This window comes from Rhincodon typus, chromosome 27, assembly GCF_021869965.1.
Source record: "Rhincodon typus isolate 14 chromosome 27, sRhiTyp1.1, whole genome shotgun sequence".
NCBI lineage: Eukaryota > Metazoa > Chordata > Chondrichthyes > Orectolobiformes > Rhincodontidae > Rhincodon > Rhincodon typus.
Genome location: NC_063358.1, coordinates 22,230,813 through 22,248,391, shown reverse-complemented (window position 1 = coordinate 22,248,391; position 17,579 = coordinate 22,230,813). Strand labels below are relative to the sequence as shown.

At 40.8% G+C, this 17,579-nt stretch overlaps 1 protein-coding gene across 1 annotated transcript in view; it reads left to right on the top strand.

The window, feature by feature from the left end:
- The first annotated feature begins 3,232 nt into the window (after positions 1-3,232).
- Positions 3,233-17,579, top strand: part of LOC109911369 (calcipressin-3-like) — a 97,837-nt gene continuing 83,490 nt past the window's right edge. Inside the window, exons 1-2 of the mRNA XM_048613264.1 lie at positions 3,233-3,277; positions 4,547-4,815. Coding sequence (XP_048469221.1) covers positions 4,624-4,815 — 192 coding nt within the window. The 5' untranslated portion in view covers positions 3,233-3,277; positions 4,547-4,623. The remainder of the gene's footprint in view (positions 3,278-4,546; positions 4,816-17,579) is intronic.

The window sequence follows — 17,579 nt, the reverse complement described above, 5'->3', positions numbered from 1 at the left end:
CCTTGCCTTAACCCTTTCAGCGCTGGCTATGGAGCCGTGCCAAAATACAACAAAATTTTGTTTGTGCAAAACCCTGCCATAGTTCTGCCAAATGGTCAACGTTTCGTAAGCTTTCATAAATGGAAATGGCTTTTGAGCTTCCCTCGATTTTAGATTTCCTTGTATTGTAGGGAGCTAAGGACGTTAAACCTATTATTGGGAAAAAAATGAAAAAATATAAAGTAGAATGTCGAACCAAAATGACACAGAAGGAGGCCGTTTGGTCTACTGAGTCCATGTGGGCTGTCAAGTTTCTATCATTCCCATTCTATCCCCATGACCCTGCATGGTTTACTCCCCTCAAGTACCTATTCAGTTTCCTTCACAAATCACATTGTAGGCTGTTACTATCTACTGTGTAAAACATTCTTCCTCATATCCCTCTTAATCTGAATTTTAAATCTCTGTTCTCTTGTCTGTGTGTAATCAGATGATAGGAATAGTTTTGCCTTGCCACCTGTAATATTCTTGTTCACCGCGATCAAATCTGCCCTCCAAAGCTAACAATCTCAACTTCTCCAACCTAATGCCATTGTCCAAAGACCACATCTTTTTAATTCCATCTGGTCACACGTCATGATAGTCTATGGGTGTGAGGCTGGAAAAGCACAGCAGGTCAGACAGCATCAGAGGAGCAGGAAAGTCAATGTTTCAGGCCAAAACCCTTTCCTGCTCCTTGGATGCTGTCTGACCTGCTGTGCTTTTCCAGCCTCACCCTGTAGACTCTGGCTTCCAGCATCTGCAGTCCTTATTGTCTCCATGTCATGATAGTGGAGCAGCTGGGACTTGAACCTGGGCCTTCAGACCAAGAAGTAGCAACACCACCATGACACCATAACTGCCTTTCCACAGTCATTTTGATATTTTTATACTAGTACTATCAAACTGCATTATCCCTGTTCTTCTTACTCTTAAAATTCATGTCTTTTTGAGTTAAGAAAGGGAGAGTCCTAGAGTTTTGTGAATAATTTATTTCTTTTACCATTGATTCAAGCAAATTTGTTCATAATGAATAGTTTTCTTCTGGTTCGGTATACAAACCTGGTGATGTAGTCTTTTCACCTGAGTTTGTCAGTCAGGTAAATTGGATAGTTTAAATAAATCTCAGTCTTTCTCTATATCCTGACACTTGAAGGGAACTTAGTGGTCCTCTAATAACATAAATACTCAAGTTCTTTTTATTCTAGGTGTCAACTGATGGATGAGAAACAAACAGAACCCCTCCTTCACCACTCCCACTTCTCCCATCACCACTCCCACTTCCCCCATCCAATTCATGGAATCCCAAAAGTGTGGATGCAGGCCATTCGGCCCATTGAGTCCACACCAACCCTCCAAAGAGCGTCCCACCCAGACCAAGCCCCCCTCCTTCCCCTATCACTGTAACGCCACATTTCCCATGGCTAACCCACCCAGCCTGCACATCCCTGGACACTATGGGCAATTTAGCATGGCCAACCCACCTAACCTGCATATCTTTGGACTGTGGGAGGAAATTGGAGCACGTGGAGGAATCCCATGCAGAAACAGGAAGAATGTGCAAACTCCACACAGTCACACAAGGCTGGAATCTAATCTAGGTCCCTGGCGCTCTGAGGCAGCAGAACTAGCTACTGTGCTGCCCAAATCTCTCCTTTGCCCTTCTTTAAATGTGATGTGCCATGATACCAGCTAAGTCAGTAGTGGAACACTTGCTTTGGAGTCCAAACAGTGTGGGCTCAAGTTTCACCCCAGTGATTTGGGTCCATGATCAGGTTTGTGCTACTGAGTGTTGCAGTCAATGCAGTGTCAATATTGTTTCTCAGATAACACGTTAAGCTGAGGACCAAGGTGTCCTGTCATCTGGATATAAAAGCAGCTTTGGCACTATTTGAAGAAGGGGAAAGAAAGTTTTCCTTCTGTCCTGGCCAATGTTTATCCTTCAACTGTCCTGAAGGAGGGTCACTGGACCCAAAATGTTAACTCTGATTTCTCTCTACAGATGCTGCCAGACCTGCTGAGATTTTTCAGCAATTTCTGTTTTTGTTTTAAACTTCAACAAATAGCTAAGAAATAGATGATTGGGTTATTTTGTTTAATTACTGTGTGTGGAAGTTTGTTTGGTGTGCACTTACACCAATTACCACACTTCTTAAGTATTTACTGCTTTAAGCATTTTCGGGCAACCTGAGGTTGTGAAAGGCACTGTATAAATACAGAGAATTGGGATTATTTGGGATGAACACTGGATAACAAGTAGGGAATTCCCTTCAGTTCCTTCTGGAACTTGTGTGATCACAGTCAGGCCTTGAAAGTAAAGGAAGTTCTACCCACTGTGACTTACCAGCTCATCAGGAGAGGGCATCACCTCATGTTGCCAGCAGCAGAAAGTCAGGAATGTCAGGAACTCCAGATGAAAACAGGGGAGGATGGGCCTGGTGTGGGTTGGAGAGAAAGGCTTGGGGTAGCTTTCAGCAGCCACAAATTCCTATTCCCTGAAATCCATGGGGCTAACCTTGAATCCCTGAGGCTCCAAATTCAGTAGCCCCAAGGATAATGGGTGTCAATTATCACACCTAACTCATAGTCTGCCACCAGCTGCCAGGGTGGAGAGGTTCACCCAGTACTTGGGAGACTGATAGAGTGTCTCCAAGCCACGTAATCTTTCCTGATATCTTTCAAATCCATCTAAGAGGACAGGCAGCTCCTCAGTCTAACATCTCCACTGAAGATATGGTACCTCCAGGACACTCAAAGCTGTGTTGCTGGGAGTGTCTACCTTCCTGATCTGCCCAGATCGTGAGCCCCAAAACCTGCTGATTCAGGAAAGTGCTACCCTTGCGCCTATCATAGCTGCCATACTTCAATGGATCTGCTCACATTGCGCAGTACAACGATGCAAATATTTTCCACTGAAGGAAATTTTATGCACTGCGCATATTTTTTTTTAATCGGGAGCCCTCACAACATAAAGGATCAGGTCAAACTTCGCAAATCCCCAATCCAAGGAGGTAAAAAGCAGCGGGTCCGGAGGCCAGTGCTTCAGGTAACCCCGCAGTGAACCAGCCACCTCTCACCCAAACATGCTGCCTCTAGCTCCACCCACCGAACGCCGATTCGTCAGTCATGACATCATCGCCAAACTGTCCAACTTTTCCGTTTTGCGATTGGTTGGATCTGATGTCAATCAATATGCCAGTCAAGTTTTGTTTGTCCGTTAGCAAGGTGCAGTGAGGGTTTACACCAGGAGCTGTTGCAGGTTTGTGTGCGGATGATATTGAAATCTTACACGTTTCTGTTCTGTGTTTTAATTTAATAGATGAGCATGATGAGAAATAGGGAGTTGAATTGACTTAACTACATTAATAGCAATGTAAACTCGTATTTTTTTTCTCAAATTTTAGTTCACACTGTCTGGTTTATGTCACAAATTACAGTTACGTGAAAGCAAGAAGATTTTGCAATTTGTTTTCGTTTAAAAATAACTTTCTTTTTCTTGAGCATCATTTCGATTAGGTTTTTAAGGATTCTATTTTCTATTTGATCCAGGCACTAATACTACTGCTGTCCTCAAAAGGATACTGCTGTTATACTAACTGCAACACAGTTGAAGAACTGTACAACAGCTTTTTGCAATAATTTAAATTATGCAACTAATTAATATTCCTATTAATATTATGTGTTCATCATAGTTGAACCTTATCAGGCCTGCAATAACTTATCATTCTGAATTGATTTACCAGGCTTCAGTTGGTTTAGGGTTTGTTTTGTTACAGTTGTGAGTTTAAAAAAAGAATGCTACCTGGACATTTGTAGATTGGGAATCATAAAAGTGCACTGATGCATCTTACCATGGAGTGCTACAACCTGTGCATTTCTAATCTCAGCATAAGCTTCCAGTGGAGACCAGGTGCTTTCTCTGAGGGAGAATGAGTTTATCTCACTTAGAAAATATCTTCACAAGACCTAAGTAAGGTCAGCTACAATAGGGGGGATATGCATCCATTATTGGACAAAAATCAATCAATAAAGTGCTTCAAGTGAAATATGAATCTTGAATGTGCTAAAGCTATTTTTTTGATTTAGTTATTTAACTAGCTTAATAAAAATATTTATAGCATTATCATACTTTCTGTAGTTAGTTTTATAAACCTGTTCAGATATTCTATGACACATTTTGGTGGGACACAGGTGGGGTTTGAACCAGGACGTTCTGGCCCAGAGGTAGGGACACAACTATGCACAAGACCCTGAGTTATACTTTCATTATATTGACTTGTTTTCACACACAACATTAATTGGACATAATGCTGTTATCACTGTTTTTAACCATATCCTGATTTAAATTGAATCCTGTCTTGTCTGACTTCTGATTTTATTTTGATGTAGGGTGGATAGATATTAGCTTTTAATATAAAATTATTTGTGTGAGTATGTTGCATAAATCAACTTTAGTTTTAAACAGGAAAAGATTTGTCGCTGTAAACTGTACTGATTTCAATATATTGTATTCCCCCTTTTTACACAGATATTTTCAAATTGGTACCTTTTTTAATTGGGTTTTTTTTATGAGAACAATCAACTGGTGACTCAGGCAGTGACACAATGCTAAGAGACAATGCACAGATATGGCCTGAAAGTTCAAACCACTCCAGCCTTCGTGATAATGATCAAGAGGGTCTGATCTTTGAGAACTATGACAGTCTGGACTCCAGGGTTATGAACTTGAGCAATCTTCCTACATCGCTGTTTGCTTGCTGTGTTCATGAAGCAGTCTATGAAGATGAAAAACAGAGGGTAAGACCCTAATGTGGAAGCAGTGTATTATTTATTAAGTTTAATTATTCTTCTTGACAATGCCAAGAAAAGCAATTTCAAAGTAGAACTAAGGTTCAGCAGTGATGAGGAATTGGAGACCGTGGGGTCAGAGAACTTTAAGGGGGGGGGGGGGTCAGTGGGAGTGAGGGGCAGTGTAAGGGAGCATGTTAAATAAAAAAATTAAATCTCTAACTTATTATCATTCCCTTTCTTTTAATGTATATATCTCATTGGTTAAATGTTGCATTTAGTGCAACACAGGTATTAATTTTTATTAACTGCTCACATAAATAATCTTGTAATAATCCAATTGTTCTGACATTTTATTGTTTAATTTCTTTCACTTCATCTAGTTGGCTTTTTAATCTGGAATTGGGAATGATCTCAGTAGTTCCAAACTCATGCTTCTTCCCTTTAACATCAATATCCTTGAAGCATGCAGGTCATGTTGCCATTGAGATCCATCAAAAAAATTGTACAGGTTCAACATCACATCCAAATTTGTAGATAATGTGTTCCAAATATGGCTTTATTAGAGTTTAATGTTTCTGCATTTTGACTGTCTAATGCATAATTGTGCTAATATTTTCATTGTTCCACCAATTTCGATGAACACTATTGCAGACTCAATCAAGCGTGTAAATAACATGGTTTGCTAATAAGAAATTAGTAAATGTTTAACTGCTGTATAGTGACATCACTACTTGTAACTATGTTGAGAAATCAAGTGTCCAGCATGAGGCAACCAGTTGCTCACTGAGGATGCCAGATAGATGTATTTAAGTGATCTTGGACTCTGACATTGCTTTAACGATGGTAATAACTATTCGATCACTGGCTAGAATTCATTTCAGCTTTGTGTTTTCTCATGAATTTATGCTATTGATAATTTACGGTGAAATTGAGCATCATCTGTCAAAGACCCTCAGCCATCCGTCTAATAATTCTGGTAAGCCTGGCAATGAGTTGACTTTTCTAAGACAAAAGCAACCAGTACTATTTTCCTGGCTTTGGGCTACCAGACTAGGATGTGCGGAGGAAGTGAAAATAGCAGGAACCATGGAGGGACATCTCCCTGATGCATTTTCGTCATTCTGAAAGTCTCTTGTGGGTGGATTGGTGTGAGCTTCAGCTGAATGCTCAACAAAGGCATGCAGCAAATTCAAGGAATTGAGAGTGAGTGGTGATTTCTTTTTATTCTTGTCTGAGTTTATTTGGGTCAGGATGCCATGATTCCTAAGCCTTACCCCACGTGCGAGGACTCCAGTTCCATGAGTACAGCCTCCTACCAGCAGTTGGCATTTTATATTGGAACAGTACATCTTTAAATTTCCATTCCATGCAATCCCATACTGCCTTGCATATCCCACACAACTCCTTTATCTGTGTCCCCTTCACCTGTACTGTCTAATACTCCCCAGTTGGTGGAGGACACTTTAAACTCAATGGGTGCCAAATACATCCATCACCCCTGCCTTCTCCACAATTTTATGTGGTTTCTGGTAGCCTGCCCGCAGTGGGCCAATTCAAGCCTTTACCTGGGGAGTGAATGTAGAATTAGGACTATAGGAGCAGGAGTAGGCTATTTTTAGTTCATTGAGCTTGTTCTTTAGTTTGATGTGATTGTGTTGAAGTGTGACCTAACTCTGAGCTGAGTTTTCATGTTGGTTGTGTGACACGCAAATTAGGCCCTTGCCTGACTGCCAAAGTGTACATTTGTCTCAAGACTGACTTGAGCCTGAAATTTGCTGTTTTCATAAGAATGTAAGAAATAGGAGCAGGTTTAGTTTGAAAAAATTTGGGGAAGAACCCTTGCCCTTGTATGTGAGTATTAATACATGGATCTGCACTTTCTCATCTCCTTTTACCTGCCAGTATCCAGTGTCCTAAGAAACCATCAGTTAAAAATTGAAAGAGTAGACAATGGAGGCATTTAGTTTCCCTTAATAGGTATTTACTGATCTATTCATCAATGGTATCCTTCCTCCTGATGATACCAAAACCAGGAGTGGGAATGTTTGGGCTGGGTTTGAGAAATGTAAGACTTGTAACTTCTGCTCACTTACAAAACTTCTATCCTTGAGTCATAATTCCTTCAATTATCCTGACTTTTGCAGTTGTCACTGGGAATATCGGAAGTAGGAGAGGGAATCGGTCAGTTCTCTCTTCTAATTTGCTCCACCAAGAAATACGACATTGACTAATCTGATTGTAGCCTCCACTTCAATGTCCAGCCTGCATCCATAACTTTTAACTCCACTGTCAACTAAAAATCTAACTCTGCCTCGAAGACCCCTCAGAATCTTGTATATTTCAATCAGATCACCTCTCATTCTTCTAAACTGCGCAAGTATAGGCCCAACCTGCTCAAATTTTCATCTTAAAACAACTTCTTCATCTATTCTGATGAAGAGTCACTGGAGTTGAAATGTTAACTCGACTTACTTCCAACAGATGCTGCCAGACCTGCTGAGTTTTACCAATAATGTCTCTTTTTGTTTTCCTTCACGCTAGGATTTAGCCTAATGAACCTTCTCAGAACTGCTTCCAATCCAATTTTGTTCCTGCTTTAGTAATGTGACCAAAACAATACTCTACATATGGGCTTATCAAATCCATGTACTATTGTAGCAAGATTTCCCTATTTTTATACCCCATCCCCTTTCCAACAAAGGCCAACATTTCATTTGCCTTCCCAAAAATTTGCAGAACCTGCGTCCTGATGCTTTGTGAGTCACGTATAAGGATACCTTTGTACTGCAGTATTCTACAGTTTCTCTGTTTAAAAACAAAAACAAATGTGCCATTCTGCTCTTCTTTCCAAGAATGGATAACTTCACATTGTATTCTATATACCAATTTTTTTCTACTTCACTTTACCATATCCCTTTGCAGAATCTTTATGTTGTCTTTATAACTTGCTTTCATACCAATGTATCATAGTATCATGAATGTATTTGGATATCGTGCCGTCAGTGCCTTTATCCAGGTCACTGATATAGATTGTAAATAGATGAGGCTCCTAGCAGTGTTCATGTTTAACGTGGCTCACAAATAACACTGAAGGGCAGGTGTAGAGCAAAACTAGTTAGAAGGTACACTTTGATTCTGGTAGACATTAATCCATCTCTCAGAACTGTTTCAAGGGCATCCTAAACTCAACCATCACTTGCCACCAGATAACCCAGGGATTCATGTATTCTCCATTGCCATTCACTCATTGTCTATCTGTACAGTCCTCAGGAGTCGTGCAAGAGCAATGAAAATTCTTTTAAGTGCAGGTTAAATAAAACCTAAACCTTTACAGTAGTTTTTGATTCATTTATGGGTTGTGTGTAACACCAGCTGGACATGTATTTACTGCCATTCTTGGTAGCCTTTGACAAAGTGTTGGTGAGCTGCCCCCTTGAACTGCTGCAGAGCATTTTATGTAGTGCCACTGGCGGGGGTGGGGGGGGGGGGAACGGGGGGTGGGGTGTGGGGGGGTCTTTCATAATTTTGACCCAGTGATACAGAATGAATCATACTATATTTCAAAGTTACAGTGGTGACTGGCTTGGATGGGAACTTCCAGTGTATCTGCTGCTCTTTCCTTCTTGATGGTAGTGGTCATAGGAACTTCAGTAAATTTGTGCAGTGCATCTGGAGAAAGGTGCACACAGCTGCTACTGAACATTGGTGGGGGAGGGAGAGAATGTTTCTTTGTTTATTTGTGGATGGGGTATGAAAGTAGTGGGCTGCTTGAACCTATATTGTGTCAAACTTCATGAGCGTTATTGGAGCGTCAGTAGCTGAGTTACTCACTGCAGCCTTCCTAGCTTCTGATCAGTTCTTGTATATTTATATGGTGAGTCCAGTTCAGTTTTTGATCAATGGCAGCCCCAGGATGTTTTAGTGGGGGACTCAATGACAGCAATGGCATTGAATGTTAAGGAGCAATGGTTGGATTTTCTTTATGTGGCTATGCTCATTGCCTGGCACTTGAGTGGCATGAATGTTGCTTGTCACTTTTCAGCTCCAACCTGGTTATTGGCCAGGTTTTGCTCTATTTGGATGTGGACGATTCAATATCAGAGAAATAATATATTGCACTGAGCACTGCACAATCGTTAGCAAACATCCCCACTTCTGACCTTATGGTGGAGAGACAGCCATTAATGAAGGAGCTAAAGATGTTTGGGATAGAATACTATCCTGAGGAACTCCTGCAGAGATGTCCTGGAGCCAAAAATACTGATCTCCAACAACTGCAGCCATCTTCCTTTTCACTAGATATGACTCCAAACAGGTTTTGCCACAATGTGACTGTGATGTCAAGAGCAGTCACCTTCATCTCCCTTCGGGAGAATTCAGCATATTTTTCTTTCTGTATTTGAACCAAGAGGTCAGGAGCTGAGTGGCTCTGGCAGAAAGCAAGTTGAGTGTCCATGAGCAGTTTATTGCTAAAGCAAGTGCCACTTGATAGCACTGTTGATGATGCCTTCCATTCATGACTAGATGTCGCAGGACTGCAGGGCTTGGATCTGATCCACTGATTATGGAATCACTTAGCTCTGTCTATCACTTGCCTCTTATCCTGTTTTGCATGGAACTAGTCCTTTGAACCAGAGTGGATCCCTTGGCTTTAAAGCTAATGGCAAACACAGAGATATATGAGACCGTAAGGTTGCAGATTGATTTGGAATTAATTTCTACTGCTGCTGATTGCCCAGTCTTGAATTACTGGAACTTTCTGAAGCCTCTCCCATGTAGCACATTGGTAGTGACACACAACATGAATTAAGGTATCCTCAGTGTGAAAGCAGGACTTCAGTTACATGAGGACTGTGCGGTGGCTGATTACCAATACAGTCATGGACAGATGCACTTGCAGAAGGCAGATTAATGAGGATGAGCTCAAGTATGTTTTGTTTTCCTCTTGTTAGTTCTCTCACCATCTGCCAGAAACCCAGTCTAACAGCTATGTGCTTTAAGACTGGACCGTCTTGGTCATTAGGGTGCTGAGCCAGTCATGGTGATGGCCATGAAGTCCCCACTCAGAGTACATTCTGTGCTCTTGGAACCCTCAGCGTTTTCTCCAAGTGGTGTTTAACATGGACGGGCACTGATTCGTCAGCTGGGTGTGGGTGTGCATATTTGAACTGATGCCATGTGAAATCATGGGATCCAGAGTCCATGATGAGGACTCACTGGGCATCTCCCTCCTGACTGTATCCCAGGAGCTGTGTCACCATTGTCATTTCTGGTGCCTTATTTGATGCTGGTGATCCGTCCAGTGTCTTTTCTAGTGGTTTGGTACAATGTAGTGGCTTGTTAGGCTATTTCAGAGGGTAGTGAGGAGTCAAATACATTGCTGTCAGTTTGGAGTAGCATGAAGGCTAGACTGGATAAGGATGGCAGTTTTCCTTCCTTAAAGGGCATTAGTGAACCAGATGGATTTCTACAACAATCAATAATGGTTTCATCGTCGCCATTAAACTTTTAATTCCCGATGTTTACTGAATTCAGATTTCACAAGCTGCCAGGTGGGCCTCAAATCTGGGTACTGAGAACATCACCTGAGTCTCTAGGTTACTAGTCCACCAACAATACCAGAATGCAATCAACTTCCAAAGTCTAATAGAACTCCCTTTCAGGAATCTGTAATTGACAACATTAAAGAAGAATAAATTGCCTCTCTAGATAAAAAAGTTAAACTACTCAAGTGGCCATTAAATTGTGGAAACAAATTCAGAAACCACACCAAATGTAAAACATGTTATTACAATCTCTTTAAGCTTTAAGTCATTCCTGTCAGCAGCTGTGTCAATAGACTACCGACTGAGCTCAAGCATTCGTAATACTTTCGGCTATCAAAGGAAACTGTGACAGCAAAAGGTGTATGTAGCAAGGAGGTAGATTTAAGGAAGGAAAGCAAAATAGTTATAAGAGAAATGAAGTTTAGAAATAGCAGGAAGAGACAGACAAGGAAAGAAAACTAAATTCATCAACTAGATTTTACAAGATAAAAAGAACGAAACTAACATCTCTGTGTCCGTAATTTCATAACATTCATAACAAAGTAAACAAATTGATAGCACAACCTGAAGTAAGTGAACACAATCTGATATCCATTATGGAGATATAGTTGCAGGATGACAAAGATTAGTATGTGAATATTAAGGGGTATATAACATCCAAAGGAATGGAAAGCCAAGTAAATGTAGAGGACGCAAACATGGAGAGCAAGAATTTCTCCAAATATTTAAAAAATAAAGGAGTAAATAAAATAAATGATGGTCTTTGAGAGAATGAGAATGGGCAGTTAAGAGTAGATAATAAGGAAATAGATGAAAATAACAGATATTTTGCTTCTGTCTTCATGATAGAGGATAAAAATATCTGAAAAATAGTTGTAAATAAAGAAATGGAAGGAAGGAATTTGGTGAAATTACAATCATCAGGGAAGCAGTCCTGAACAAAGTGATTAATTGTGGGCTAGAAAGTTACTTATGGTCTCCATCATAGGGTCTTAATGAGGTAGTTAATGTGGTAGTAAATGGGCTTGTATCAACCTTTCAAAATTCATGAGATTTTGGAAAGATTCCATCAGACTGGAATGTAGTAAATGTAACTTTTCTATTCAAGAAGCAAGGGATGCAGAAAACAGGAAACAGTAGACCAGTTAGATTCACGTCAGTTGTAGGGTAGATATTAGAATCGATGAATAAGCAAGTTATAGCTTGGTACTTAGAAAAGTCAAAGTTATCAGGAAGAGTCCAAGTGGTTTTGTGAAAAGGAAATCTTATTTAACCATGTTATCGGAGTTCTTTGAAGGAGTAACAAGCACTATGGATAAGGGGAATATTTATTTACTGTACTTGGATTTCCAGAAGATGTTTGACAAGTTGCTGCATATAAGGCTGTTGTGCAAAGAAGCAGCACATGGTATAGCGAGCAACATACAAGTGAGGATAGAAAATTAGCTGGTTGGCAGAAAACAAAGACGATACATAAATGATTCTTTTTCTAATTGTTGGGATGTAACAAGTAGGTTCCTGCAGGGTTCTGTGCTGGGGTGTCAACATTTTACAATTTAAATCAATGACTGAAATGAGTGCAGCAAATGCACGGTAGATAAATTTCCAGATGAGACAAACATGGATCAAAAAGCATGGTGTGAAGAGGACAAAGAAGATTACATTCTAATAGTGAGAAGGCAAAAATAAAGCAGGCTGAGTATAATGTGGGGAAAAAATGTGTAATTGTACACTTTGGCGGGAAGAATATAAGATTACTATTACCTAAACAAAGAATGACTACAGAATTCTGCAGTGCAGAGGGACTTGGGTGTTGTGCATGAGTCACATTAGTATACAGGTACAGCAAGTAATTAAGCCAGCTACTGGAATGCTATTCTTTATTATAAGAGGAATTGAACATAGAAATAAGGATATTATGTTTTATTCAGGAATTTGATGAGCCTGCATCTCTCATCCTGTGCACAGTTTTGCTATCCTTATTTAAGGAAGGATGTAAATGGGAACGATTCAGAGGAGGTTTGTTCAGTTGATACCTGGAATGAGTAGATGGTCTAATAAGAAAAGTTTGGACAGATTGGGCTCCCTTTCACTGGAGTTTAGAAAAGTGAGGATGACTTGATTGAAGGATATGAAATTTTTCATGTTTTTGACAAGCTGGATGTGGAAATGATGTTTCCTGTTGTAGGTAAGCCCCAAACTAGGGGGCCATAGTTTTGAAATTAGGTGTTGTCCTTTTAGGACAGAGATGAGAATTTGCATTGTCTAAGGATTGTGTGACTTTGAAGCTCTGCCTCAGAAGTTGATAGTGGTGTCATCATTCAACATTTGTTTAAGTCAGTGGTTGGTGAATTCATGTTAGGCAAGGGAATCAAAGGATTAGGAGTAGACGGAAATGTGTAATTCAAAACACAAAATGATCAACCATGATCTTATTGAGTGGTGCCACAGGCTCAAGGGCTGAATGACCTACTTTTGCTTCTAATTTGTATGTTCATAACGCCTTGAAATTGAAAGAACAGATGGTGTTACGTTTCAGTTTTAAAACAGATTGCATCCTATTCATTCATTCATTGATGTGCAGATACTTAGATTTTTTTTATGCTACACAGTGGGTCATTTTTAATTTCAAAGCCAGAGCTGTCTGTACATGTAAATTACAAAACCAAACACAACAGGAGATTTTACCAACACATTCTTGAATGTATCATGGCAGTTTCTCCATAGAAAAAGTACTCTCATGTGTATCAAGGCATTCAATGCTGTTTAATGTGATGATCAACAACTTTGCAGGACTGAGCCTTTTGCATCACTGTATTAAAAACACATCTACCTTACAATACAGCATCTCATTGAGACATTTTGAGATGTCATAGCGTGTTATACTCACCTGGCAGAATGTCCGTAACTCCTCAGCAGGTTTCTCGGTAGTCATGAACTGTGGAAGGGGTCATGTTTTTCTGGTCTCACCAGCCCACAACATCCTGGACAGAAATACAGTTTTCCTGTGCTCCTCACAAAGAGCTCCTTGGAAGAGGTGCTTGTGAGATTTACACTCAAACTGATCCATATAAAGGCCACATAAAAGTGGTTTAGAGGCAGGAAGAACAAGAAAATTGTTTTACCTGCAAAAATAAAACTCCATTTCCAAACTTATTCCAGCCTCCATGAGGAGATAAAAAATATGATCACTCATATCAACCTCAATCTCACATCCCATTATATCTTTTGGACTAACAAAAGTGCACCTATCTCCTTTTGAATTAACAATTAAAGTGGCATTGATTGTTGTTTGCAAAAGAGAGCTCCAAATTTCTCGCCACCCTTTGTATAGAAATATTTCCTAGCTTTCCTCCAGAAAGATCTTCCTCTAACTTTTAGAACATGTCCCCTTGTGCTAGACTCACCAATCACCAGTACAGGTAAAACACTGAATCTGCTTCACAATTCAGAAGCTATGTTTTGTCCATAAAAGCAGGACAAATCAAATCCAGCAATTACTGCCACAACAGTCTGCTCACAATCCCCAGCAAAGTGATGAAGTGGGCTGATGACCTGTTCAACAATGGGATCTATTTGTTGTTAGCCTGCTTGCCAATACTGTGTTTGGGTTATAGAAGGACTATTTGATTCCACACTGCATTGCAGCCTTTGTTGAAACATAGACAAAAGTACTGAATTCAAGAGGTTAACTGAGAATGATCATATTCGACATCAGTAATAGTGAAATTATTGAGAATTGGGGAGGGACTGTGGTGCTGGCAGTGAGGGTACTCTCCAGTGGCTACAGATATAACTACCACATGGAGCAAGTCGATCCCATCCAAGGCAAGCTAGGTATGACTCCCACCGTCTCTGGTCCCAACACAAGGCCGCACTCCAGGTGCAGCTGGTAGAGGGAGATGGGCCTATTCTCTGCTTTAATCAAGATGCTTTTACCAGCAGCTTCGTAGTTACTGCACTTTTCTGATGAGAAGGCCATGTCTTTTCCCAGCAGTAGAGTTTTGACTAGCCTTACTATCCCTCAGTATCAGCATAAGCCTGCTCACCTCACCTTAGGGAAATGTAGTCATTCTTCTTTTAAATACAAAATCCCAGATTTGTTTAACCTGATTCACATGCTCAGGAGTGCCTTTACAGAATGCTCGCTTTCCTGTCATGCTCGCCATCTGTAACCTTCCAGCTAATTGGGGTGACTATAGAAAGGTTTCTTCTGAAACAGAAACTTATAGATCAGCTCATAATCTCACAGTGTATTCTTACCTTTGTAAATGTTGTTTATCATTTAATAAAGTATTGTGGTTGTAAGGATCCACTCTAGAGTCATCTCTGAACACGCCTACAATGTGGTGACTGGATTAAATCTGAACAAGAAACAACCTGCATTATGTTAAGCCATGTGACCAGCAGCAACGAGGCTGCAACACTCAAGCCAGGGCAAAAAACCCTCCAAATGGGCAGACCCCAACACCAGTTGCAGTCTAAACATTGACCAGCAGGCAGAGAGATGTCTGCATTAAAAGAGACAGCAAATACAAGCAACAGAGGAAGACCTGCAAGAAAATATGCTTGCTGAACCACGCAGACCAGCTGTGTCCTGAGTGATAGGTGCATTTTATTTTAGCCTACCCATAGTCTTTAATAACAATGCATGACCCTAGATGAGCTGACAGTTGACAGAGCCCCCATAATGGGTACAGAATGAAAGCATGCCTTGGCAGAAACGAGACTGGACTGAAAAGCTACTAACCACCATTTTAAAGCCACTTAAAATGGTGCAAAGAAGCATTCAAGTTGTGAAGAAGGCTCTACCCATACTCCCAAATAGCTATGGTTGCAATAATGGCATTCAGCTTTCATCAAAGAAGTTTGTGTTTGTAATGAACACATGATTTGATACCTGTGCAGCAAAATCTGGCTTTTGGCAGAGTTTTGGACTATGAAAATCAATTAAGGTTTGTAGAAGATCTTGCGAAGATTTGTAGCTCAGATTGTGGATGATGTTGTTGGCTTGCTCACCGAGCTGGCTGGTTGTCATAGAGACGTTTCATCACCATGCTAGGTAACATCATCAGTCCAGTCTCCAATGAAGTGATGTTGTTCTACTCCACTTGGAATTTATATGATCTGGTCTGTTAAGTTGGGTTGTGTCATTTCTGGTTCATTTTTGGTTTGTATATGGGGTCTAATTCTACTTGTTTGTTGATTGATTGCATTACAAGTTGAAAACCAGGCCTGTAGGAATTCCCATGCATGTCTGTGGTTGGCTTGAGCTAGGATGGTCACATTGTCCCAGTTAAATTGATGGCCTTCATTGTCCAAGTGCACTGAGATGAGGGAAAGTTTGTCGTGTCGTTTTGCTGCCAGCTGGTGTTCGTGTATCCTGATGGCTAGTTTCCTTCCAGTCTGGCTGATGTAATGTTTGTTGCAGTCATTGCGAGGTATTTTGTAAACTGCGTTGATCCTGCATGTCGTGGGTATGGGGTCTTTGGTCCTTGTGAGTGTTTGTCATAGTGTGGCTGTGGGCTTGTGTGCCACCATGATTCCTAGTGGCCATAGGAGTCTCGTTGTCAGTTCTGATATGTTCTTGACATAGGGTAATATGGCCAGTGTCTTGGGGCGTACTGTGTCCTCTTGGTGTTGTCTATCTAATAGGCACCTGCGGATGAAGATTTTGGGATATCTGTTGTTAGCAAATACTATCCTATCCTAGCTCAAGCCAATCACAGACATGCACGGGAATTGCTAGAGGCCTAGTTTTCATCCCGTAATGCAATCAACAAACATATGGAATTAGACCCCATGTACAAACCCATGCAAAAATGAACCAGAAATGACAGAACCCAAATTAACAGACCAGATCACATAAATTCCAAGCAGAGTAGAACAACATTGCTTCATTGGAGGCCACACTGATGATGTTACCTAGCATGGTGGTGAAATGTCTGTACGATGACCAGCCAGCTCGGCAAGCAAGCCAACAACCTCAAATAATCGAGTTCCGAAATTACCATCGCTGACCGTCATGTACACTTGAAGTTAGTCATAGGGGCTGCAGTCAGGCAGCCTTGCATAGCTATAGGTTACCCTGCAACCTTCATCCGTCTAATGAATCAGCCTGGTGAAAGAACAGCTTTAGGCAACATTATAACAAAGGTTAGTTGCGGAAATGCTGTATATTCAGTATGACCAGACATACTTGCCACTCAGTAAGAAAGCCTGTACAACTCTCAGTAAATGGAGGTTATGCTCAAGAAGGGCATTATTTCTGAAGTGTCACAGCCAACTACACAGTGTTCAGCTGTGGCCAGTCCTAAACCGAATGGGCCCATTAGAATTTGTGTCAACTTTATGTATATGAACAAATTAGTGCAAAGTGAGATGCATCCAGTAGTGTCTGTAAGTGAGAGCTTGACTAAGAGCCTGCAATCAATACTCTCTTCACAAGGTTAGACATAAACAGCAGCTTTTAGAAACTTCTTGACAAGGACTGTTAGCTGGTGATGATGTCCGTAACACCTTATGGACGTATTGCATGACATTTGGCATCACGTTTGCACCAGAGATTTTTCAGCAATGTCCAACATATTGGACAGCGTGGAAAACATTATATATGACATGGATGACATTCTTAACCCTGTGCCCACTAAAGCTCAACATGAAGACTGAGTATCAGAGATAGTAGGAACTGCAGATGCTGGAAAATCTGAGACAACAAGGTGTAGAGCTGGATGAACACAGCAGGCCCAGCAGCATCATAGGAGCAGGAAGGCTGACGTTTCGGGCCTAGACCCTTTAGCAGGTTTTGTATAAGGTCCAGGATGCTATGTTGACATTCACTGACACATGTGAGATTTTCAGGCCAAAATTACATTCTTGTGCCATGTTGTTTAGTCAACAGGAGTAATGGCAGATGTGCAGTGATATCAGCACCATTTTACCACTCAGGAATATCACACAACTCCAGCATGTGATGGAGTAAACCAAGTGGGGACATTCTTTCTTCACCTAGCCCAAGCTAAGGTACCTCTCTGACAACTCTCAAAGCAAGATCGCACATTTACTCCTCTTGATTAGTCAACCCCATCGTCCCAAGAAGAAGTCTAAAGAATCTTTTTTAAACTACCTGTAATGCAGTATATCCTTTCCTTAAAACTGGGACCAACGCTGTTCACTGTATTCTAGGTGCAGCCTCACTAATACCCTGTACAGTTGTAATACGGC